General features: G+C 49.2%; 1 protein-coding gene and 1 pseudogene across 1 annotated transcript; both read right to left on the reverse strand.

The window, feature by feature from the left end:
* Positions 1–67: 67 nt before the first annotated feature.
* On the reverse strand, positions 68–21,976 carry gig2e (grass carp reovirus (GCRV)-induced gene 2e). The gene is given in 8 exon segments (XM_057015512.1): positions 68–739; positions 2,580–3,032; positions 3,314–3,318; positions 6,642–6,727; positions 7,306–7,476; positions 7,479–7,778; positions 9,688–10,139; positions 21,551–21,976. Coding segments are annotated over 7 exon segments (1,989 nt in total). The 5' UTR covers positions 10,130–10,139; positions 21,551–21,976; the 3' UTR covers positions 68–207.
* Positions 20,292–24,292, reverse strand: LOC130515580 (uncharacterized; annotated as a pseudogene).
* Positions 24,293–25,663: the final 1,371 nt, after the last annotated feature.

Genomic DNA, 25,663 nt, shown 5'->3' on the forward strand with positions numbered 1-25,663 from the left:
TTATAACGTTAACGGTGGCCTAATGGCAGGAAGGTTGTTGGTTCAGTTCCAGAGAAATCAGACTTGGTTCTTTGTTATCCAATCTGTTTTATTTGTGCAGGAATGTTGCGTAAGATGTCTTATGAAGCTGTGCAAGAATCTATGTGACAGACGACACGAACGACTAATTTAACAGTAAAAGATGAAATTAAATAGAAGCAAAGTGCATCAAGACATACGGTCAAGCAGACCCAAAAGAAAAGCTCCTATCCCAGCCTCGACCAGACCATTGTCTGGCCCCTCCTCTGGAAGGATGACCTTGAGGATTTGGATGCGCCTGGGGTCCCAGACACAGTCCTCCTCCAGACCGCTCCTCACCATCCCACACCTGGGCGGCACCCAGGCGGTGTCGTAGCCGTAGTCGTGCCAGGTCTTCTGACGAGGGTGACCTTGATAATTGATGGCGATCACCTTCCCCACGTTGACCCTGACCTTGATGACGGCCTTGTCGTTCTCTGGGTGATCGATGGGATAACGTCTGGCCTTCGCCAGGTCTCTGCTCAGGTAGACGCCCCGGCCCAGCATCCCGTCTGGAGACTGGCGAAAGCCTCCGGCCTGGATGGACCGGGCTTGCTGTCTGGTGGTGCCGTGGTACATGATGTAGGTTCCTCTATTCTGTGGTTCACGCAGGCCCAGTTCTCCTTCATCAGTGGACAGATCGAAGTCAACTTCCTCCCATTGTCCGTACATTTTCAACTCGCTGCAGGAAACAAGTGAGCTGTAAATATTTCAAGAGCAGAACTGTTCCCTGACCCGTTCCCTGACCCGTTCCCTGACCTGTTCCCTGACCCGTTCCCTGACCCGGTCCCTGACCTGTTCCCTGACCCGTTCCCTGACCTGTTCCCTGACCCGTTCCCTGACCCGTTCCCTGACCTGTTCCCTGACCCGTTCCCTGACCCGTTCCCTGACCCTCCCTGACCTGTTCCCAATCACCTCACCTACAGAAACACAAGAGCTCCTGAGGTTCTTGAAGACTATTTCCACTCTCTGCCACTTCCAGCTGCTCGCTGCTTCCTTTCGCTCTCACTACTGATTTAACTGATCATATTTCAGTGTCCCTGGCCGACCCCCCCTCGGGATCTGGACCTTCACACCAGCCCAGGTCCACATTTTCAGTCTCCCACAGTTTGTTTGAAAACAGGAAAAGAACCATTTCTGCTCAGTTAAACTGCTTTCGTGTCCACGACTGCACCCGGGTTCTTAAAGTTCTAGGTTCACACCAACAGCCTGTTTCCTCTAGAACTACGATCTCCTTCCCTCAACGTTTTCAAATCCACTTCCTGTGCAGCAGCAGCTCTTTTAGCAAATAAATCAGAACCTTAAACGGACTTTACCTGTTTTTTCCTGACTGTTGACGGGGAGACTCAACTTCTGGTAAAACTTCTTCAGGCTTTGTAAACTATTTCTCTTTCACTTTTGAAACAGAGTTGAAAGTGAGTCACGAGGGGTTGGTCCTGTTGGTCCTGTCCAATGGTGGTTTGGGAGTCCACCAGGGTTGCTCAGGAGAACCGCTGGTTTACAGGAAGCTAAGCTGGTTCTTCCAAATCAGAGCTTAAACTCAGATATATCTCAGTTCGTGTGACTCAGAACAAAACATTTTAGTCAGTAAACACTCAACACCTCTTGTGGGCGGGGCTTCAAAACACATTAAGACATTAAGACAGTGTAGCTGTGTTTGGTTTTTACTGGAGATTTTTTTTAATAAAACAACCTCCTGAAGTGATTTTTTTGTTCTGTTGTGAATAAAAATATCAAAGATTAATGTTCACACAACCTGCTGGGGTGGTCAGAAAAGTTACGTGTGGCTCCCAGGTGCTGTCGTAGCCGGAGTCCTGCCAGGTCTTCTGATCTAGACCATTGATGGCCATCACCTCACCAACGTCCACTAGAGAGGAGCAGAACATGTGCCCCCACCGAGACAGCAGAGAATATTAAAAATGGCTCCTGGTAAAAGTGATCAATGATGATCAAATATGATAAAGAAAAAAGAGGAATAAGAAACCAGGGAAAAAACATGTTAACCTTTTTACTTTGGATCTAATGTTTGAAGATGTGACCACAAAAGAGGAAATCTAATTTCTACCAACAAAAAGAGACGTGACCTCTCCGCTTCTGTTCCTTTGTCCTTTTGTTCTCATCTTCTTTCACAGCATCTGGAACATCATTCTTTCATTTACAGATGTTCTTGTCTTTTGACCCTGTGCAGTTTGTAGTCGGGCGGCTCCGCTTTGTAAAAATAAATTCCATTTGCCTTCATATTATAACGTTAACGGTGGCCTAATGGTAGGAAGGTTGTTGGTTCGTTTCCAGAGAAATCAGACTTGGTTCTTTGTTTTCCAATCTGTTTTATTTGTGCAGGAATGTTGCGTAAGATGTCTTATGAAGCTGTGCAAGAATCTATGTGACAGACGACACTAACGACTAATTTAACAGTAAATAAATTAAATAGAAGCAAAGTGCATCAAGACATAGTGTCAAGCAGACCCAAAAGACAAGCTCCTATCCCAGCCAAGACCAGACCATAGTCTGGCCCCTCCTATGGAAAGATGACCTCGAGGATTTGGATGCGCCTGGGGTCCCAGACACAGTCCTCCTCCAGACCGCTCCTCACCATCCCACACTTGGGCGGCACCCAGGCGGTGTCGTAGCCGTAGTCGTGCCAGGTCTTCTGACGAGGGTGACCTTGATAATTGATGGCGATCACCTTCCCCACGTTGACCCTGACCTTGATGACGGCCTTGTCGTTCTCTGGATGCTTGATGGGATAACGTCTGGCCTTCGCCAGGTCTCTGCTCAGGTAAACGCCCTGGCCCAGCATCCCGTCTGGAGACTGGCAAAAGCCTCCGGCCTGGATGGACCGGGCTTGCTGTCTGGTGGTGCCGTGGTACATGATGTAGGTTCTCCCATTCTGTGGTTGACTCAGGCCCAGTTCTCCTTCATCAGTGGACAGATCGAAGTCATCTTCCTCCCATTGTCTGTACATTTTCAACTCGCTGCAGGAAACAAGTGAGCTGTAAATATTTCAAGAGCAGAACTGTTCCCTGACCCGTTCCCTGACCCGTTCCCTGACCTGTTCCCTGACCCGTTCCCTGACCCGTTCCCTGACCCGTTCCCTGACTGTTCCCTGACCCGTTCCCTGACCCGTTCCCTGACTGTTCCCTGGCCCGTTCCTTGACCCGTTCCCTGACCCGTTCCCTGACCCGTTCCATGACCTGTTCCCTGACCCGTTCCCTGACCCGTTCCCTGACCTGTTCCCTGACCCATTCCCAATCACCTCACCTACAGAAACACAAGAGCTCCTGAGGTTCCTGAAGACTGTTACGATCCCAGTTATGTTTACTTTGCTTTTACTGTGCGCCCTGCGCACTTTTGCGCGTTTGGTTCCGTTTTGTCTCGCCCCCGTGTTTTGTGTTTCCCCGTTTCAATTAGGTGCCGCGTCATGGATGTGATTGGCATGTTCGGGAGTGACGCCCTTTAAAAGCCCTGGGGTGCCACCCAACGAGGACCTCCGGCTCCGTTCTCGTTCGGTCCCGTGACTCGCCACGTCAGCGCCACCAGTTCCCACTCGGTTTTCATACGCAGCCGTCGGCTGCAGTCGGCCGGCTGCTGTGGAGAAGCCCCCTTTGCCTACCTTGTAGTGTTTGCCATGCAACGTGCCTTTGCCTATTGATTAGGACTTTATAACTTAATTGCTAACTTGTTTTTGTATCAACCCGACTTTTTGTCATTAAATCTATATTTCACTTTTGATCTTGCGTTATTCCTCGTGTCACCTTCACTTTTCCCTGGTTCACAATTCCACACCCTAGACTGGAATGTTCCACTCTCTGCCACTTCCAGCTGTTCGCTGCTTCCTTTCGCTCTCACTACTGATTTAACTGATCATATTTCAGTGTCCCTGGCCGACCCCCCCTCGGGATCTGGACCTTCACACCAGCCCGGGTCCACATTTTCAGTCTCCCACAGTTTGTTTGAAAACAGGAAAAGAACCAATTCTGCTCAGTTAAACTCTCCTTTCGTGCCCACGACTGCGTTCTTAAAGTTCAAGGTTCACACCAACAGCCTGTTTCCTCTAGAACTACGATCTCCTTCCCTCAACGTTTTCAAAACCACTTCCTGTGCAGCAGCAGCTCTTTTAGCAAATAAATCAGAACCTTAAATGGGCCTTACCTGTTTTTTCCTGACTGTTGACGGGGAGACTCAACTTCTCGTAAACTTCTTCAGGCTTTGTAAACTATTTCTCTTTCACTTTTGAAACAGAGTTGAAAGTGAGTCACGAGGGGTTGGTCCTGTTGGTCCTGTCCAATGGTGGTTTAGGAGTCCACCAGGGTTGCTCAGGAGAACCGCTGGTTTACAGGAAGCTAAGCTGGTTCTTCCAAATCAGAGCTTAAACTCAGATATATCTCAGTTCGTGTGACTCAGAACAAAACATTTTAGTCAGTAAACACTCAACACCTCTTGTGGGCGGGGCTTCAAAACACATGGAAGATGGAAAACCAGCTGCAGCAGAACAACATCTGTGGGGTATGGAAGGGCCTGAAGACCATCTTGGGCTTCAAGGAGCAGAAGTCCCAACCTGTGGGCGACCGGGGGTGGGCTAACGACCTGAACTTGTTTTTCAATAGATTTGATCAGGTACCCACCCCTCCCCCAGCCCAGTCTCCTCTGCTGCTACCCCCGCCACTGTCTGTGCCTGCAACCCATTGTTCCTCCTGTCCCCCCTCCTCCCCCTCTCTCATGAACTTCAGCTCACACATTCCCGACACTTCACACCCTGGCCCATGCCCATCCCCCCCACCAACACCTCCCTGCTCCAGCCTGTCCCTCACACCACACCAGGTGAGGAAGGCCCTGAAGAAGAACAGGGCCAGGAAAGCGACGGGTCCGGATGGTATCAGCTCCAGGCTCCTGAAGTCCTGCGCAGACCAGCTGTGTGGGATCTTCAGTTACACGTTCAACCTGAGCCTGAAGCTGGGGAGAGTGCCACAGCTGTGGAAGACGTCCTGCATCGTCCCAGTGCCGAAAACACCGCACCCCAAGGAGCTCAACAGCTACAGGCCGGTGGCTCTGACGTCTCATCTGATGAAGATGCTGGAGAGACTCGTCCTTGATCACCTGCGCCCACTGGTGAGTTCCTTCATGGACCCGCTGCAGTTTGCCTACCAGCCGAGCATCGGGGTGGACGATGCCGTCATCTACCTCCTCCACACCTCCCTCACTCACCTGGAGAAGGCTGGAAGCACTGTGAGGATCATGTTTTTTGATTTCTCCAGTGCATTCAACACCATCCAGCCCAGGCTGCTGGGGGACAAACTGGAGGTAGCTGGGGTGGATCACCACCTCACAACATGGATTCTGGACTACCTCACACAAAGACCACAGTTTGTGAGGGTGAAGGGCTCCCAGTCAGATCGGCTTCTCTGCAGCACCGGTGTCCCGCAGGGAACAGTTCTGGCTCCTTTCCTGTTCACCCTCTACACCGCGGACTTCTCATACAGCACATCTTCATGTCACCTCCAGAAGTTCTCTGACGATTCTGATGGGGACGATACGGAGTACAGAGAACTTATTCAGGGCTTTGTGGACTGGAGCCTGCGGAACAACCTCCAGATCAACGCTGGCAAAACCAAGGAGCTGGTGGTGGATTTCCGCAGGCGTAACAACCCCCCGCCTGCACCAGTGAACATCCTGGGAACGGATGTTGACGTGGTGGAGTCCTACAAGTACCTGGGTGTTCACCTAAACAATAACCTGGACTGGACACACAACACAGACGCCCTGGTCAAGAAGGGCAACAGCAGACTGTTCCTGCTCAGGAGGCTGAGGTCTTTTGGAGTGCAGGGACCCCTCCTGAGGACTTTCTATGACTCTGTGGTGGGATCAGCCATCTTCTACGGGATAGTCTGCTGGTCCAGTAGCATCACGGACAGGGACAGGAAGAGGATGGACAGACTGGTAAGGAGGGCCAGCTCTGTCCTGGGATGTCCCCTGGACTCAGTGGAGGTGGTGGGAAATGGGAGGATGATGGCTAAGCTGTCATCCATGTTGAACAACACGTCCCACCCCCTACAGGACACCCTGACAGCACTGGGCAGCTCCTTCAGTGAGCAGCTACTCCACCCTCGCTGTGTGAAGGAGAGGTATCGTAGATCTTTCCTGCCGACTGCTGTCAGACTGCACAATAAACAGAACACCCGCTAGCACAATCTAAATATTATATATTCTGATATGTATATTGTATTCACCCTCTGTACTATGTACAGGTACACAGAGGCCGAGTATCCATTTATCTGGATTACTGTAAATATACATCCTCTTTGTATATTCCATTTGATTTCTATTTGACTTTATCTTATTTTTCTCTGAGTGCTCTTGTTGCTGTTGTTGCACTGTAAATTTCCCCGTGTGGGACAATAAAGGATCTGAATCTGAATCTGAATCTGAATCTGAATTAAGACATTAAGACAGTGTAGCTGTGTTTGGTTTTTACTGGAGATTTTTTTTAATAAAACAACCTCCTGAAGTGATTTTTTGTTCTGTTGTGAATAAAAATATCAAAGATTAATGTTCACACAACCTGCTGGGGTGGTCAGAAAAGTTACGTGTAGCTCCCAGGTGCTGTCGTAGCCGGAGTCCTGCCAGGTCTTCTGATCCAGACCATTGATGGCCATCACCTCACCAACGTCCACTAGAGAGGAGCAGAACAAGTGCCCCCACCGAGACAGCAGAGAATATTAAAAATGGCTCCTGGTAAAAGTGATCAATGATGATCAAATATGATAAAGAAAAAAGAGGAATAAGAAACCAGGGAAAAAACATGTTAACCTTTTTACTTTGGACCTAATGTTTGAAGATGTGACCACAAAAGAGGAAATCTAATTTCTACCAACAAAAAGAGACGTGACCTCTCCGCTTCTGTTCCTTTGTCCTTTTGTTCTCATCTTCTTTCACAGCATCTGGAACATCATTCTTTCATTTACAGATGTTCTTGTCTTTTGACCCTGTGCAGTTTGTAGTTGGGCGGCTCCGCTTTGTAAAAATAAATTCCATTTGCCTTCATATTATAAAGTTAACGGTGGCCTAATGGTAGGAAGGTTGTTGGTTCGGTTCCAGAGGAATCAGACTTGGTTCTTTGTTTTCCAATCTGTTTTATTTGTGCAGCAATGTTGCGTAAGATGTCTTATGAAGCTGTGCAAGAATCTATGTGACAGACGACACTAACGACTAATTTAACAGTAAATAAATTAAATAGAAGCAAAGTGCATCAAGAACTAATGTTAATGTTAAGCAGAACCAATAGCAAAGCTCCTATCCCAGCCAAGACCAGACCATAGTCTGGCCCCTCCTCTGGAAGGATGACCTCGAGGATTTGGATGTGCCTGGGGTCCCAGACACAGTCCTCCTCCAGACCGCTCCTCACCATCCCACACCTGGGCGGCACCAGGCGGTGTCGTAGCCGTAGTCGTGCCAGGTCTTCTGACGAGGGTGACCTTGATAATTGATGGCGATCACCTTCCCCACGTTGACCCTGACCTTGATGACGGCCTTGTCGTTCTCTGGGTGATTGATGGGATAACGTCTGGCCTTCGCCAGGTCTCTGCTCAGGTAGACGCCCGGGCCCAGCATCCCGTCTGGAGACTGGCAAAAGCCTCTGGCCTGGATGCACCGGGCGTTCTGTCTGGTGGTGCCGTGGTACATGATGTAGGTTCTCCCATTCTGTGGTTGACTCAGGCCCAGTTCTCCTTCATCAGTGGACAGATCGAAGTCATCTTCCTCCCATTGTCTGTACATTTTCAACTCGCTGCAGGAAACAAGTGAGCTGTAAATATTTCAACAGCAGAACTGTTCCCTGACCCGTTCCCTGACCTGTCCCCTGACCCGTCCCTGACCCGTTCCCTGACCTGTCCCCTGACCCGTTCCCTGACCGTTCCCTGACCCGTTCCCTGACCTGTCCCCTGACCTGTTCCCTGACCCGTTCCCTGACCCGTTCCCTGACCTGTTCCCTGACCCGTTCCTGACCCGTTCCCTGACCGTTCCCTGACCTGTTCCCAATCACCTCACCTACAGAAACACAAGAGCTCCTGAGGTTCCTGAAGACTATTTCCACTCTCTGCCACTTCCAGCTGCTCGCTGCTTCCTTTCGCTCTCACTACTGATTTAACTGATCATATTTCAGTGTCCCTGGCCGACCCCCCCTCGGGATCTGGACCTTCACACCAGCCCGGGTCCACATTTTCAGTCTCCCACAGTTTGTTTGAAAACAGAAAAAGAACCAATTCTGCTCAGTTAAACTCTCCTTTCGTGCCCACGACTGCACCCGGGTTCTTAAAGTTCTAGGTTCACACCAACAGCCTGTTTCCTCTAGAACTACGATCTCCTTCCCTCAACGTCTTCAAATCCACTTCCTGTGCAGCAGCAGCTCTTTTAGCAAAGAAATCAGAACCTTAAACGGGCTTTACCTGTTTTTTCCTGACTGTTGACGGGGAGACTCAACTTCTGGTAAAACTTCTTCAGGCTTTGTAAACTATTTTACTTTCACTTTTGAAACAGCTGAAAGTGAGTCACGAGGGGTTGGTCCTGTTGGTCCTGTCCAATGGTGGTTTAGGAGTCCACCAGGGTTGCTCAGGAGAACCGCTGGTTTACAGGAAGCTAAGCTGGTTCTTCCAAATCAGAGCTTAAACTCAGATATATCTCAGTTCGTGTGACTCAGAACAAAACATTTTAGTCAGTAAACACTCAACACCTCTTGTGGGCGGGGCTTCAAAACACATCAAGACATTAAGACAGTGTAGCTGTGTTTGGTTTTTACTGGAGATTTTTTTTAAATAAAACAACCTCCTGAAGTGATTTTTTTGTTCTGTTGTGAATAAAAATATCAAAGATTAATGTTCACACCACCTGCTGGGGTGGTCAGAACAGTTACGCGTGGCTCCCAGGTGCTGTCGTAGCCGGAGTCCTGCCAGGTCTTCTGATCTAGACCATTGATGGCCATCACCTCACCAACGTCCACTAGAGAGGAGCAGAACAAGTGCCCCCACCGAGACAGCAGAGAATATTAAAAATGGCTCCTGGTAAAAGTGATCAATGATGATCAAATATGATAAAGAAAAAAGAGGAATAAGAAACCAGGGAAAAAACATGTTAACCTTTTTACTTTGGATCTAATGTTTGAAGATGTGACCACAAAAGAGGAAATCTAATTTCTACCAACAAAAAGAGACGTGACCTCTCTGCTTCTGTTCCTTTGTCCTTTTGTTCTCATCTTCTTTCACAGCATCTGGAACATCATTCTTTCATTTACAGATGTTCTTGTCTTTTGACCCTGTGCAGTTTGTAGTCGGGCGGCTCCGCTTTGTAAAAATAAATTCCATTTGCCTTCATATTATAACGTTAACGGTGGCCTAATGGCAGGAAGGTTGTTGGTTCAGTTCCAGAGAAATCAGACTTGGTTCTTTGTTTTCCAATCTGTTTTATTTGTGCAGGAATGTTGCGTAACATGTCTTATGAAGCTGTGCAAGAATCTATGTGACAGACGACACTAACGACTAATTTAACAGTAAAAGATGAAATTAAATAGAAGCAAAGTGCATCAAGACATACGGTCAAGCAGACCCAAAAGAAAAGCTCCTATCCCAGCCTCGACCAGACCATTGTCTGGCCCCTCCTCTGGAAGGATGACCTTGAGGATTTGGATGCGCCTGGGGTCCCAGACACAGTCCTCCTCCAGACCGCTCCTCACCATCCCACACCTGGGCGGCACCCAGGCGGTGTCGTAGCCGTGGTCGTGCCAGGTCTTCTGACGAGGGTGACCTTGATAATTGATGGCGATCACCTTCCCCACGTTGACCCTGACCTTGATGACGGCCTTGTCGTTCTCTGGGTGATTGATGGGATAACGTCTGGCCTTCGCCAGGTTTCTGCTCAGGTAGACGCCCCGGCCCAGCATCCCGTCTGGAGACTGGAGAAAGCCTCCGGCCTGGATGGACCGGGCTTTCTGTCTGGTGGTGCCGTGGTACATGATGTAGGTTCTCCTATTCTGTGGTTGACACAGGCCCAGTTCTCCTTCATCAGTGTCCCGCTGTCTGTACATTTTCAACTCGCTGCAGGAAACAAGTGAGCTGTAAATATTTCAACAGCAGAACTGTTCCCTGATCCGGTCCCTGACCTGGTCCCTGACCTGGTCCCTGACCTGGTCCCTGACCTGGTCCCTGGTCAGGTTTGTTTGAAAACAGGAAAAGAACCGTTTCTGCTCAGTTAAACTCTGCTTTCGTGTCCACGACTGCACCCGGATTCTTAAAGTTCAAGGTTCACACCAACAGCCTGTTCCTCTAGAACTACGATCTCCTTCCCTCAACGTCTTCAAAACCACTTCCTGTGCAGCAGCAGCTCTTTTAGCAAAGAAATCAGAACCTTAAACGGGCTTTACCTGTTTTTTCCTGACTGTTGACGGGGAGACTCAACTTCTGGTAAAATTTCTTCAGGCTTTGTAAACTATTTCTCTTTTACGTTCGATACAGAGCCGAAAGTGAGTCACGAGGTGTCGTGGTTTAGGAGTCCACCAGGGTTGCTCAGGAAGTCACCATGATTGTGATGAACCGCTGGTTTACAGGAAGCTAAGCTGGTTCTTCTTAGAAGGGCTTGAGCTACCAAATCAGAGCTTAAACTCAGATATATCTCAGTTCTGTGACCCAGAAAAAAAAATTTTAGTCAGTAAACACTCAACACCTCTTGTGGGCGGGGCTTCAAAACACATCAAGACATTAAGACAGTGTAGCCGTGTTTGGTTTTTACTGGAGATTTTTTTTAATAAAACAACCTCCTGAAGTGATTTTTTTGTTCTGTTGTGAATAAAAGTATCAAAGATTAATGTTCACACAACCTGCTGGGGTGGTCAGAAAAGTTACGTGTGGCTCCCAGGCGCTGTCGTAGCCGGAGTCCTGCCAGGTCTTCTGATCCAGACCATTGATGGCCATCACCTCGCCAACGTCCACTCGAAGTTTAATGACGACCCGGTCAGACACCCCGGCCCAGCATCCTGTCTGGATGGATTCAGCGTTCTGGCTGGAGGTCCTGTGGTCCAGCTCATATCTTATATCTTAACTGGCTCAGAGGACCCTGGTGCACACATCCCACTGGGCTCGTCGTAGCCATCATCGTCTTCAACCCACTGCTACTCCATAATGGTGCTTCTGGGGCAAGAAACCTTTTAGATTTTAATCACAGAAAACCAAATGTATTTAAATAGATTAGTAAAACGCAGATTGATTCATATAGTTTAAATGCTATTTGTGTGTTTATTTTAACTACAATCTCCAGCAAAACACCCCGAACATGACTGCGCATGTGGCTTAGATTGACAATTCATTGTTTAATTTCAGAGACTCAAAGCTAACACTTAAACACGCCAGATCCAAGAGAAAGTGGAGGAAGTGGAGCGTAGCCTTGATTAGATAAGAGGGAGATTTCTTTTTCTTTCATTCTCAAGGATTCCATTTGATACTGTCACATCCTAATCAAATTAACTATCTTTTGGTTCCCTCAGTATCAACAGAGGGTCAGAAAGGTCCTACTGAACCTCCAGGTCCATCTATGGGAGTGCCGCTCAGTTGTTCCTGTGTCCAATACAACGTCTGGGTTTCAGTCACTTTCACTTTTGTTTTCTTAAAACAGTTTAGCTGCCTGTGCTGATCAGCAGCACAAAGGTTTCAGGCTTCCTGGCATACCATATATGTGAGCATAGTGCTAAAAGCGGCAGGGCTGTTTTGGCCACGTTGCCCTGGCAACAACTGGACAACAACCAGGGAGGAGACAATGTCTGGCTGACAACAGGAACCAGATGTTTAACATGCAGCAGCGACGCCGGGAAAGAACAATTAGCTTTACATCTCAACATGCGAATATTTGTTTTTGCATCTGTCTGCTAGCAGTGAATTTGAAATGCACGCCATCTTAGTGCACATACTCCATTGGAGAAATAGTAAATCAATAAATTAATTAATGGGAGGTATGCTGGTTTAATCAGTTTTCTATCTTATTCCTCTGGAATTCCTGAATAATTTCGTTTGAGTTCCAACATTATTATTATTATGCGCGTTTTTCAACGTCAATCATTTTCTACAATTAAACAAAACACGACAATTTTCCCAGTTGTACATTAATGCACCAACTTTGCTTGGTGAAATATCGTAGTCGACATGACAATGAATATAATTTAAAAATAATATTAAACAGTAGCGTATAGCGTCTCCTGCATGTGTCGATCTGTCCACTAGATGGCAGAATAATCAACAGAATAATCAACAACACAGGCTTCAATAATTTTATTGTGGCAAAATCTTCCTCTTCACACCCTGCGGGCGCACGGGTTACCGTTCATCATCATCTTCCTCCTCCTCCTCCTCCTCCTCCTCCCTGCGGCTCACGCTGTGAACCCCGGCCGCTAAACACCGACGGCGGGGAATGATCGCTCCCCTAAACGGTTCGAGAGGGGGAACTGGCAGACGAAGAGGAGGAGGAGGAGGAAGAGGAGGAGGAGGAGGAGGGAATTTGGCATAGGCTTGAAATGAGGAGAGAGATGTGGAGGCTGAGGAGACACCGACGCCCTCTTGTGGACACCGGTGACACAACACTGCTGTCAAAACGCCACTTTTATCATTTAAAACTAATGAGGCTGCTGAGATTGAAACCACAGAAGAAGAAAGAGCAGCGAGACAGGACCGGAAGTCCGGAGAGGACCGGAACATGTGCCCCCACTGAGACAGCAGAGAATATTGAAAATGGTTCCTTGTAAAAGTGATCAATGATGATCAAATATGATAATGAAAAAACAGAAATAAGAAACCAGGGAAAAAACATGTTAACCTTTTTACTTTGGATCTAATGTTTGAAGATGTGATGTTCTTGTCTTTTGACCCTGTGCAGTTTGTAGTCGGGCGGCTCCGCTTTGTAAAAATAAATTCCATTTGCCTTCATATTATAACGTTAACGGTGGCCTAATGGCAGGAAGGTTGTTGGTTCAGTTCCAGAGGAATCAGACTTGGTTCTTTGTTTTCCAATCTGTTTTATTTGTGCAGGAATGTTGCGTAAGATGTCTTATGGAGCTGTGCAAGAATCTATGTGACAGACACTAACGACTAATTTAACAGTAAAGAAATTAAATAGAAGCAAAGTGCATCAAGACATACGGTCAAGCAGACCCAAAAGAAAAGCTCCTATCCCAGCCAAGACCAGACCATAGTCTGGCCCCTCCTATGGAAGGATGACCTTGAGGATTTGGATGCGCCTGGGGTCCCAGACACAGTCCTCCTCCAGACCGCTCCTCACCATCCCACACCTGGGCGGCACCCAGGCGGTGTCGTAGCCGTGGTCGTGCCAGGTCTTCTGACGAGGGTGACCTTGATAATTGATGGCGATCACCTTCCCCACGTTGACCCTGACCTTGATGACGGCCTTGTCGTTCTCTGGGTGATTGATGGGATAACGTCTGGCCTTCGCCAGGTCTCTGCTCAGGTAGACGCCCTGGCCCAGCATCCCGTCTGGAGACTGGAGAAAGCCTCCGGCCTGGATGGACCGGGCTTTCTGTCTGGTGGTGCCGTGGTACATGATGTAGGTTCTCCCATTCTGTGGTTGACGCAGGCCCAGTTCTCCTTCATCAGTGGACAGATCGAAGTCATCTTCCTCCCACTCTCTGTACATTTTCAACTCGCTGCAGGAAACAAGTTACAGGACAAGCTGTCCCAGCTTAGTGTGCCTGCCTCCCTCTGCAGGTGGATCACTCACTTCCTGACGGATCGGAGGCAGTACGTGCGGCTGGGGAAGACTGTCTCCGACTCCGTCACCATCAGCACCAGATCACCCCAGGGCTGTGTACTTTCCCCCCTCCTCTTCTCCCTGTACACAAACTGCTGCACCTCAAGCCACCAGTCTGTCAAACTGATCAAGTTTGCGGATGACACCACCCTCATCGGTCTCATCTCCAATGGCGATGAGACTGCCTACAGGAGGGAGGTGGCTCGACTGGTGTCCTGGTGCGGTCACAACAACCTGCAGCTGAACGCTCAGAAGACAGTGGAGATGATTGTGGACTTCAGGAAAGTTACAGCCCCTTTGCCCCCCCTTGCCCTTATGGACTCCCCCGTCACCATCACGGACTCCTTCCGCTTCCTGGGCACCACCATCACCCGGGACCTTAAGTGGGAGCCAACCATCAGCTCCCTCATCAAGAAGGCCCAGCAAAGGATGTTCTTCCTACGGAAGCTGAGGAAGCTCAATCTGCCTCCCAGGATGTTGGCGCAGTTTTATACGGCCATCATCGAGTCCATCCTCACCTCCTCCATCACCGTGTGGTTTGCTGGTGCCACCGTCAGGGACAGACTGAGGCTGCAGCACGTCGTGCGCGCTGCCGAGAAGGTGATTGGCTGCAGGCTTCCATCCATCCAGGACCTGTATATCTCCAGGACCCGGAGGTGTGCAGGTCGGATCACGGCCGACCCTTCCCACCCTGGTCACGGACTGTTTTCCCCCCTCCCCTCAGGCAGGAGACTACGGTCCATTCGGACCAGAACCTCCCGCTACACTAACAGCTTCTTCCCCTCTGCCATCAGGCTGCTGAACACCAAGTGACCTATCACTTAAGCACCATGTACAGCAGCCAGCCGGACTCATAAACAATACACTACTCCTCATGGACCTGCACTATTTCTCACCACTCACTATTTATGTAAATACTGTATATAAGTCCTATTTTATTTTATTTATCTTATTCTAGTGTGGTGTTGATGTCTAATGTTATGTTGAATGTCGCAGCGGCACACCACGACAAATTCCTAGTTTGTGTAATACTGTGTATTACATGTACAATGGCAATAAACCTTCTTCTGATTCTGATTCTGTAAATATTTCAAGAGCAGAACTGTTCCCTGACCCGTTCCCTGACCCGTTCCCTGACCCATTCCCAATCACCTCACCTACAGAAACACAAGAGCTCCTGAGGTTCCTGAAGACTGTTACGATCCCAGTTATCTTTACTTTGCTTTTACTGTGCGCTCTGCGCACTTTTGAGCGTTTGGTTCCGTTTTGTCTCGCCCCCGTGTTTTGTGTTTCCCCGTTTCAATTAGGTGCCGCGTCATGGATGTGATTGGCATGTTCGGGAGTGACGCCCTTTAAAAGCCCTGGGGTGCCACCCAACGAGGACCTCCGGCTCCGTTCTCGTTCGGTCCCGTGACTCGCCACGTCAGCGCTACCAGTTCCCACTCGGTTTCCATACGCAGCCGTCGGCTGCAGGAGGCCTGCTGCTGTGGAGAAGCCCCCTTTGTCTATTGATTAGGACTTTATAACTTAATTGCTAACTTGTTTTTGTATCAACCCCACTTTTTGTCATTAAATCTATATTTCACTTTTGATCTTGCGTTATTCCTCGTGTCACCTTCACTTTTCCCTGGTTCACAATTCCCTACCCTAGACTGGAATGTTCCACTCTCTGCCAATTCCAGCTGCTCGCTGCTTCCTTTCGCTCTCACTACTGATTTAACTGATCATATTTCAGTGTCCCTGGCCGACCCCCCCTCGGGATCTGGACCTTCACACCAGCCCGGGTCCACATTTTCAGTCTCCCACACTTTGTTTGAAAACAGGAAAAGAACCGTTTCTGCTCAGTTAAACTGCTTTCGTGTCCACGACTGCACCCGGGTTCTTAAAGTTCTAGGTTCACACCAACAGCCTGTTTCCTCTAGAACTACGATCTCCTTCCCTCAACGTCTTCAAATCCACTTCCTATGCAGCAGCAGCTCTTTTAGCAAATAAATCAGAACCTTAAACGGGCTTTACCTGATTTTTCCTGACTGTTGACGGGGAGACTCAACTTCTCGTAAAACTTCTTCAGGCTTTGTAAACTATTTCTCTTTCACTTTTGAAACAGAGCTCAAAGTGAGTCACGAGGGGTTGGTCCTGTTGGTCCTGTTGGTCCTGTCCAATGGTGGTTTAGGAGTCCACCAGGGTTCCTCAGGGAGTCACCATGATTGTGATGAACCGCTGGTTTACAGGAAGCTAAGCTGGTTCTTCCTAGAAGGGCTTGACCCACCAAATCAGAGCTTAAACTCAGATATATCTCAGTTTGTGTGACTCAGAACAAAACATTTTAGTCAGTAAACACTCAACACCTCTTGTGGGCGGGGCTTCAAAACACATTAAGACATTAAGACAGTGTAGCCGTGTTTGGTTTTTACTGGAGATTTTTTTTAATAAAACAACCTCCTGGAGTGACTTTTTTGTTCTGTTGTGAATAAAAATATCAAAGATTAATGTTCACACAACCTGCTGGGGTGGTCAGAAAAGTTACGTGTGGCTCCCAGGTGCTGTTGTAGCCGGAGTCCTGCCAGGTCTTCTGATCCAGACCATTGATGGCCATCACCTCACCAACGTCCACTAGAGAGGAGCAGAACAAGTGCCCCCGCCGAGACAGCAGAGAATATTAAAAATGGCTCCTGATAAAAGTGATCAATGATGATCAAATATGATAATGAAAAGACAGGAATAAGTAACTAGGAAAAAAACATGTTAACCTTTTTACTTTGGATCTACCCCCCCCCCCCCCCCCCCCCTGGGCTGCCACCTTATCGTGGTGGAGGGGTTTGCGTGTCCCAATGATCCCAGGAGCTCCGTTTTCTGGGGCTATATGCCCCTGGTATGGCCACCCATGGCAAACAGGTCCTAGGTGAGGGACCAGACAAAGCGTAGCCCAGGACCCCCTAATGATGCTGAACAACATTGGTGCCAAGTTTCCCTTGCCCGGATGCGGGTCACTGGGGCCCCCTCCTGGAGCCAGGCCTGGGGGTAGGGCACGTTGGCGAGTGCCTGGTGGCCGGACCTCTGCCCATGGAGTCCGGCTGGGCGCAGCCCGAAGAGGCAACATGGGACCCCCTTCCCGTGGGCTCCCCACCTGGGGAGGGGCCAAGGGGGTCGGGTGCATTGAGTTTTGGGTAGCAGCCGGAGGCAGGGACCTTGGCGGTCTGATTCCCGGCTGCACAAACTGGCTCTAGGGACATGGAATGTCACCTCTCTGGTGGGAAAGGAGCCTAAGTTGGTGCGCGAGGTTGAGAAGTTCCGACTAGATATAGTTGGCCTCACCTCGACGCACGGCAAGGGCTCTGGAACCAGTCTTCTTGAGAGGGGTTGGACTCTCTACCACTCTGGAGTTGCCGATGGTGAGAGGCGACAAGCAGGGGTGGCAATTCTGGTTGCTCCCCAGCTCAGTGCCTGTGTATTGGAGTTTACCCCGGTGGATGAGAGGGTAGCCTCCCTTCGCCTTCGGGTGGGGGGACGGATCCTGACTGTTGTTTGTGCCTATGGTCCAAACAGCAGTTCAGCGTATCCACCCTTTTTGGAGTCCTTAGAGGGAGTGCTGGAGAGTGCCCCTTCTGGGGGCTCCCTCGTCCTCCTGGGTGACTTCAATGCTCACGTTGGCAATGACAGTGTGACCTGGAGAGGTGTGATTGGGAAGAACGGCCCCCCTGATCTGAACCCGAGTGGTGTTTTGTTATTGGACTTCTGTGCTCGTCTCAAATTGTCCATAACGAACACCTTGTTCAGACATAAAGGCGTCCACATGTGCACTTGGCACCAGGACGCCTTAGGCCGCAGATCGATGATCGACTTTGTGGTTGTGTCATCGGATTTGCGGCCGCATGTTCTGGACACTCGGGTGAAGAGAGGGGCGGAGCTGTCAACTGATCACCACCTGGTGGTGAGTTGGCTCCGATGGTGGGGAAGGATGCTGGACAGACCTGGCCCAAACGTGTTGTGAGGGTCTGCTGGGAACGCCTGGCAGAGTCCCCTGTCTGAAGGAGCTTCAACTCACGCCTCCGGGAGAGCTTTGACCATGTCCCGGGGGAGGCGGGGGACATTGAGTCCGAGTGGACCGTGTTCCGTGCCTCCATTGTTGAGGCAGCTGACCGGTGCTGTGGCCGCAAGGTGGTTGGTGCCTGTTGTGGCGGCAATGCCCGAACCCGCTGGTGGACACCAGCGGTGAGGGATGCCGTCAAGCTGAAGAAGGAGTCGTATCGGGCCTTACTGGCCTGTGGGACTCCTGAGCCAGCAGATGGGTACCGGCGTGCCAAGCGGAGTGCAGCTACGGCGGTTGCCGAGGCAAAGACTCGGGCATGGGAAGAGTTTCGGTGAGGCCATGGAGAATGACTTTCGGACGGCCTCGAAAAGGTTCTGGACCACCATCCGGTGTCTGAGGAGGGGGAAGCAGTGCACTGTCAACACTGTGTATAGTGGTGATGGTGTGCTGCTGACCTCAACTCGGGATGTTGTGGATCGGTGGAAGGAATACTTCGAGGACCTCCTCAATACCACCAACACGCCTTCCAGTGAGGAAGTAGGGCCTGGGGACCTGGAGATGGGCTCTCGTATCTCTGGGGCTGAAGTTGCCGAGGTAGTTAAAAAACTCCTCGGTGGCAAGGCCCCGGGGGTGGATGAGATCCGCCCAGAGTCCCTTAAGGCTCTGGATGTTGTAGGGCTGTCGTGGTTGACTCGACTCTGCAACATCGCGTGGACATCAGGGGGCAGTGCCGCTGGATTGGCAGACCGGGGTGGTAGTCCCTCTTTTTAAGAAAGGGGACCGGAGGGTGTGTTCCAACTATAGGGGGATCACACTCCTCAGCCTCCCTGGTAAGGTCTATTCAGGGGTACTGGAGAGGAGGGTCCGCCGGATAGTCGAACCTCGGATTCAGGAGGAGCAATGTGGTTTTCGTCCTGGGCGTGGAACAGTGGACCAGCTCTACACCCTCAGCAGGGTCTTCGAGGGTGCATGGGAGTTTGCCCAACCAGTCCACATGTGTTTTGTGGACTTGGAGAAGGCATTCGACCGTGTCCCTCGGGGGGTCCTGTGGGGGGTCCTCTGAGAGTATGGGGTGTCGGGCCCGCTGATACGGGCTGTCCGCTCCCTGTACGATCGGTGCCAGAGTTTGGTCCGAATTGCTGGCAGTAAGTTGAACTCGTTTCCGGTGAGGGTTGGCCTCCGCCAGGGCTGCCCTTTGTCACCGATTCTGTTCATAATTTTTATGGACAGAATTTCTAGGTGCAGTCATGGTGTTGAGGGGATCCGGTTTGGTGACCTCAGGATCGCGTCTCTGCTTTTTGCGGATGATGTGGTCCTGTTGGCTTCATCGGCCCGTGACCTCCAACTATCACTGGATCGGTTCGCCGCCGCATGTGAAGCGGCTGGGATGAGAATCAGCACCTCCAAATCTGAGGCCATGGTTCTCGACCGGAAAAAGGTGGAGTGCCTTCTCCGGGTAAAGGAGGAGATCCTGCCCCAAGTGGAGGAGTTTAAGTACCTCGGGGTCTTGTTCACGAGTGAGGGAAGAATGGAGCGGGAGATCGACAGGCGGATCGGTGCGGCGTCCACAGTAATGCGGACTCTGCACCGGTCCGTTGTGGTGAAGAGAGAGCTGAGCCGAAAGGCGAAGCTCTCGATTTACCGGTCGATCTTCGTTCCTACCCTCACCTATGGTCATGAGCTTTGGGTAATGACCGAAAGAACAAGATCACGGGTACAAGCGGCCGAAATGAGCTTCCTCCGTAGGGTGGCTGGGCTCTCCCTTAGAGATAGGGTGAGAAGCTCTGCCATCCGGGAGGAGCTCGGAGTAGAGTCGCTGCTCCTCCGCGTTGAGAGGAGCCAGATGGGGTGGCTTGGGCATCTAGTCAGGATGCCCCCTGGACGCCTCCCTGGTGAGGTGTTCAGGGCATGTCCCTCCGGTAGGAGACCCCCGGGGAGACCCAGGACACGTTGGAGAGACTATGTCTCTCGACTGGCCTGGGAACGCCTGGGGATCCCTCCGGATGAGCTGGAGGAGGTAGCTGGGGAGAGGGAAGTCTGGGCTTCTCTCCTTAGGCTGCTGCCCCCGCGACCCGACCCCGGATAAGCGGTAGAGAATGGATGGATGGATGGATGGACTTTGGATCTAATGTTTGAAGATGTGACCACAAAAGAGGAAATCTCATTTCTACCAACAAAAAGAGACGTGACCTCTCTGCTTCTGTTCCTTTGTCCTTTTGTTCTCATCTTCTTTCACAGCATCTGGAACATCATTCTTTCATTTACAGATGTTCTTGTCTTTTGACCCTGTGCAGTTTGTAGTCGGGCGGCTCCGCTTTGTAAAAATAAATTCCATTTGCCTTCATATTATCACGTTAACGGTGGCCTAATGGCAGGAAGGTTGTTGGTTCAGTTCCAGAGGAATCAGACTTGGTTCTTTGTTTTCCAATCTGTTTTATTTGTGCAGGAATGTTGTAAGATGTCTTATGAAGCTGTGCAAGAATCTATGTGACAGACGACACTAACGACTAATTTAACAGTAAAAGATTAAATTAAATGTGCAGGTATGTGAGGTATGTGCAAAGTGCATCAAGACATAGGGTCAAGCAGAACCAATAGCAAAGCTCCTGCCACAGCCAAGATCAGACCATAGTCTGGCCCCTCCTATGGAAGGATGACCTTGAGGATTTCGATGCACCTGGGGTCCCAGACACAGTCCTCCTCCAGACCGCTCCTCACCATCCCACACCTGGGCGGCACCCAGGCGGTGTCGTAGCCGTGGTCGTGCCAGGTCTTCCGAAGAGGGTGATCTTGATAATTGATGGCGATCACCTTCCCCACGTTGACCCTGACCTTGATGACGGCCTTGTCGTTCTCTGGGTGATCGATGGGATAACGTCTGACCTTCGCCAGGTCTCTGCTCAGGTAGACGCCCCGGCCCAGCATCCCGTCTGGAGACTGGCGAAAGCCTCTGGCCTGGATGCACCGGGCTTTCTGTCTGGTGGTGCCGTGGTACATGATGTAGGTTCTCCCATTATGTGGTTCACGCAGGCCCAGTTCTCCTTCATCAGTGGACAGATCAAAGTCATCTTCCTCCCACTCTCTGTACATTTTCAACTCGCTGCAGGAAACAAGTGAGCTGTAAATATTTCAAGAGCAGAACTGTTCCCTGACCTGTTCCCTGACCCGTTCCCTGACCCGTTCCCTGACCCGGTCCCTGACCTGGTCCCTGACACATTCCCTGACCTGTTCCCTGACCCGTTCCCTGACCCGTTCCCTGACCTGTTCCCAATCACCTCACCTACAGAAACACAAGAGCTCCTGAGGTTCTTGAAGACTATTTCCACTCTCTGCCACTTCCAGCTGCTCGCTGCTTCCTTTCGCTCTCACTACTGATTTAACTGATCATATTTCAGTGTCCCTGGCCGACCCCCCCTCGGGATCTGGACCTTCACACCAGCCCGGGTCCACATTTTCAGTCTCCCACAGTTTGTTTGAAAACAGAAAAAGAACCGTTTCTGCTCAGTAAAACTCTGCTTTCGTGTCCACAACTGCGTTCTTAAAGTTCTAGGTTCACACCAACAGCCTGTTTCCTCTAGAACTACGATCTCCTTCCCTCAATGTCTTCAAATCCACTTCCTGTGCAGCAGCAGCTCTTTTAGCAAATAAATCAGAACCTTAAACGGACTTTACCTGTTTTTTCCTGACTGTTGACCGGGAGACTGAACTTCTCGTACAACTTCTTTAGGCTTTGTAAACTATTTCTCTTTCACTTTTGATACAGAGCTGAAAGTGAGTCACGAAGGGTTGGTCCTGTTGGTCCTGTCCAGGTTGGTCCTGTTGGTCCTGTTGGTCCTGTCCAGTGGTGGTTTAGGAGTCCACCAGGGTTCCTCAGGGAGTCACCATGATTGTGATGAACCGCTGGTTTACAGGAAGCTAAGCAGGTTCTTCCTAGAAGGGCTTGACCCACCAAATCAGAGCTTAAACTCAGATATATCTCAGTTTGTGTGACTCAGAACAAAACATTTTAGTGAGTAAACACTCAACACCTCTTGTGGGCGGGGCTTCAAAACACATTAAGACATTAAGACAGTGTAGCCGTGTTTGGTTTTTACTGGAGATTTTTCTTAATAAAACAACCTCCTGGAGTGACTTTTTTGTTCTGTTGGGAATAAAAATATCAAAGATTAATATTCACACCACCTGCTGGGGTGGTCAGAAAAGTTACGTGTGGCTCCCAGGTGCTGTCGTAGCCGGAGTCCTGCCAGGTCTTCTGATCCAGACCATTGATGGCCATCACCTCGCCAACGTCCACTAGAGAGGAGCAGAACAAGTGCCCCCACCGAGACAGCAGAGAATATTAAAAATGGCTCCTGGTAAAAGTGATCAATGATGATCAAATATGATAAAGAAAAAAGAGGAATAAGAAACCAGGGAAAAAAACATGTTAACCTTTTTACTTTGGATCTAATGTTTGAAGATGTGACCACAAAAGAGGAAATCTCATTTCTACCAACAAAAAGAGACGTGACCTCTCTGCTTCTGTCCCTTTGTCCTTTTGTTCTCATCTTCTTTCACAGCATCTGGAACATCATTCTTTCATTTACAGATGTTCTTGTCTTTTGACCCTGTGCAGTTTGTAGTCGGGCGGCTCCGCTTTGTAAAAATAAATTCCATTTGCCTTCATATTATAACGTTAACGGTGGCCTAATGGCAGGAAGGTTGTTGGTTCAGTTCCAGAGAAATCAGACTTGGTTCTTTGTTTTCCAATCTGTTTTATTTGTGCAGGAATGTTGCGTAACATGTCTTATGAAGCTGTGCAAGAATCTATGTGACAGACGACACTAACGACTAATTTAACAGTAAAAGATGAAATTAAATAGAAGCAAAGTGCATCAAGAAAAAATGTTAAAAAGACCCAAAAGCAAAGCTCCTATCCCACCCAAGATCAGACCATAGTTTGGCCCCTCCTCTGGAAGGATGACCTTGAGGATTTGGATGCGCCTGGGGTCCCAGACACAGTCCTCCTCCAGACCGCTCCTCACCATCCCACACCTGGGCGGCACCCAGGCGGTGTCGTAGCCGTGGTCGTGCCAGGTCTTCTGACGAGGGTGACCTTGATAATTGATGGCGATCACCTTCCCCACGTTGACCCTGACCTTGATGACGGCCTTGTCGTTCTCTGGGTGATTGATGGGATAACGTCTGGCCTTCGCCAGGTTCTGCTCAGGTAGACGCCCCGGCCCAGCATCCCGTCTGGAGACTGGAGAAAGCCTCTGGCCCGGATGCACCGGGCTTTCTGTCTGGTGGTGCCGTGGTACATGATGTAGGTTCTCCTATTCTGTGGTTGACACAGGCCCAGTTCTCCTTCATCAGTGTCCCGCTGTCTGTACATTTTCAACTCGCTGCAGGAAACAAGTGAGCTGTAAATATTTCAACAGCAGAACTGTTCCCTGATCCGGTCCCTGACCTGGTCCCTGACCTGGTCCCTGACCTGGTCCCTGACCTGGTCCCTGGTCAGGTTTGTTTGAAAACAGGAAAAGAACCGTTTCTGCTCAGTTAAACTCTGCTTTCGTGTCCACGACTGCACCCGGATTCTTAAAGTTCTCGGTTCACACCAACAGCCTGTTTCCTCTAGAACTACGATCTCCTTCCCTCAACGTCTTCAAAACCACTTCCTGTGCAGCAGCAGCTCTTTTAGCAAAGAAATCAGAACCTTAAACGGACTTTACCTGATTTTTCCTGACTGTTGACGGGGAGACTCAACTTCTGGTAAAACTTCTTCAGGCTTTGTAAACTATTTCTCTTTTACTTTCGATACAGAGCCGAAAGTGAGTCACGAGGTGTCGTGGTTTAGGAGTCCACCAGGGTTGCTCAGGAAGTCACCATGATTGTGATGAACCGCTGGTTTACAGGAAGCTAAGCTGGTTCTTCTTAGAAGGGCTTGAGCTACCAAATCAGAGCTTAAACTCAGATATATCTCAGTTCAGAACAAAACATTTTAGTCAGTAAACACTCAACACCTCTTGTGGGCGGGGCTTCAAAACACATCAAGACATTAAGACAGTGTAGCTGTGTTTTGGTTTTTACTGGAGATTTTTTTTAATAAAACAACCTCCTGAAGTGATTTTTTTGTTCTGTTGTGAATAAAAGTATCAAAGATTAATGTTCACACCACCTGCTGGGGTGGTCAGAAAAGTTACGTGTGGCTCCCAGGCGCTGTCGTAGCCGGAGTCCTGCCAGGTCTTCTGATCCAGACCATTGATGGCCATCACCTCGCCAACGTCCACTCGAAGTTTAATGACGACCCGGTCAGACACCCCGGCCCAGCATCCTGTCTGGATGGATTCAGCGTTCTGGCTGGAGGTCCTGTGGTCCAGCACATATCTTATATCTTAACTGGCTCAGAGGTCCCTGGTGCACACGTCCCACTGGGCTCGTCGTAGCCATCATCGTCTTCAACCCACTGCTACTCCATAACGGTGCTCCTGGGGCAAGAAACTTTTAGATTTTAATCACAGAAAACCAAATGTATTTAAATAGATTAGTAAAACGCAGATTGATTCATATAGTTTAAATGCTATTTGTGTGTTTATTTTAACTACAATCTCCAGCAAAACACCCCGAACATGACTGCGCATGTGGCTTAGATTGACAATTCATTGTTTAATTTCAGAGACTCAAAGCTAACACTTAAACACGCCAGATCCAAGAGAAAGTGGAGGAAGTGGAGCGTAGCCTTGATTAGATAAGAGGGAGATTTCTTTTTCTTTCATTCTCAAGGATTCCATTTGATACTGTCACATCCTAATCAAATTAACTATCTTTTGGTTCCCTCAGTATCAACAGAGGGTCAGAAAGGTCCTACTGAACCTCCAGGTCCATCTATGGGAGTGCCGCTCAGTTGTTCCTGTGTCCAATACAACGTCTGGGTTTCAGTCACTTTCACTTTTGTTTTCTTAAAACAGTTTAGCTGCCTGTGCTGATCAGCAGCACAAAGGTTTCAGGCTTCCTGGCATACCATATATGTGAGCATAGTGCTAAAAGCGGCAGGGCTGTTTTGGCCACGTTGCCCTGGCAACAACTGGACAACAACCAGGGAGGAGACAATGTCTGGCTGACAACAGGAACCAGATGTTTAACATGCAGCAGCGACGCCGGGAAAGAACAATTAGCTTTACATCTCAACATGCGAATATTTGTTTTTGCATCTGTCTGCTAGCAGTGAATTTGAAATGCACGCCATCTTAGTGCACATACTCCATTGGAGAAATAGTAAATCAATAAATTAATTAATGGGAGGTATGCTGGTTTAATCAGTTTTCTATCTTATTCCTCTGGAATTCCTTAATAATTTCGTTTGAGTTCCAACATTATTATTAATGTTTCTCAAAAATACAGGTGATATAACTATTACTTTAATTGAGGAGACAAAGACAAATACGTAACGTTATTAACCTGTTTCCTCTGTTCTGCGGCCCCCTAGCGGTGGTTCGTTTACCCTGAAAGTCGATACTGTATATGCAGAATTTAAAGGTATATTCCAATTAAACGACAGATTCTCACAGAAAATATAATTGCAATTAATTACATTTGCTGAATTAAATCCCACAGACGAAGTTACTAAGTGGAAAGAACTTTAAAGGCGACTTCGGTCACGCTCATGAACACCGAGGAATTTCCGGTTATGCGCGTTTTTCAACGTCAATCATTTTCTACATTTAAACAAAACACGACAATTTTCCCAGTTGTACATTAACGCACCACCTTTGCTTGGTGAAATATCGTAGTCGACATGACGATGAA

The sequence above is a fragment of the Takifugu flavidus genome, chromosome 18, assembly GCF_003711565.1.
Source record: "Takifugu flavidus isolate HTHZ2018 chromosome 18, ASM371156v2, whole genome shotgun sequence".
Classification (NCBI taxonomy): domain Eukaryota; kingdom Metazoa; phylum Chordata; class Actinopteri; order Tetraodontiformes; family Tetraodontidae; genus Takifugu; species Takifugu flavidus.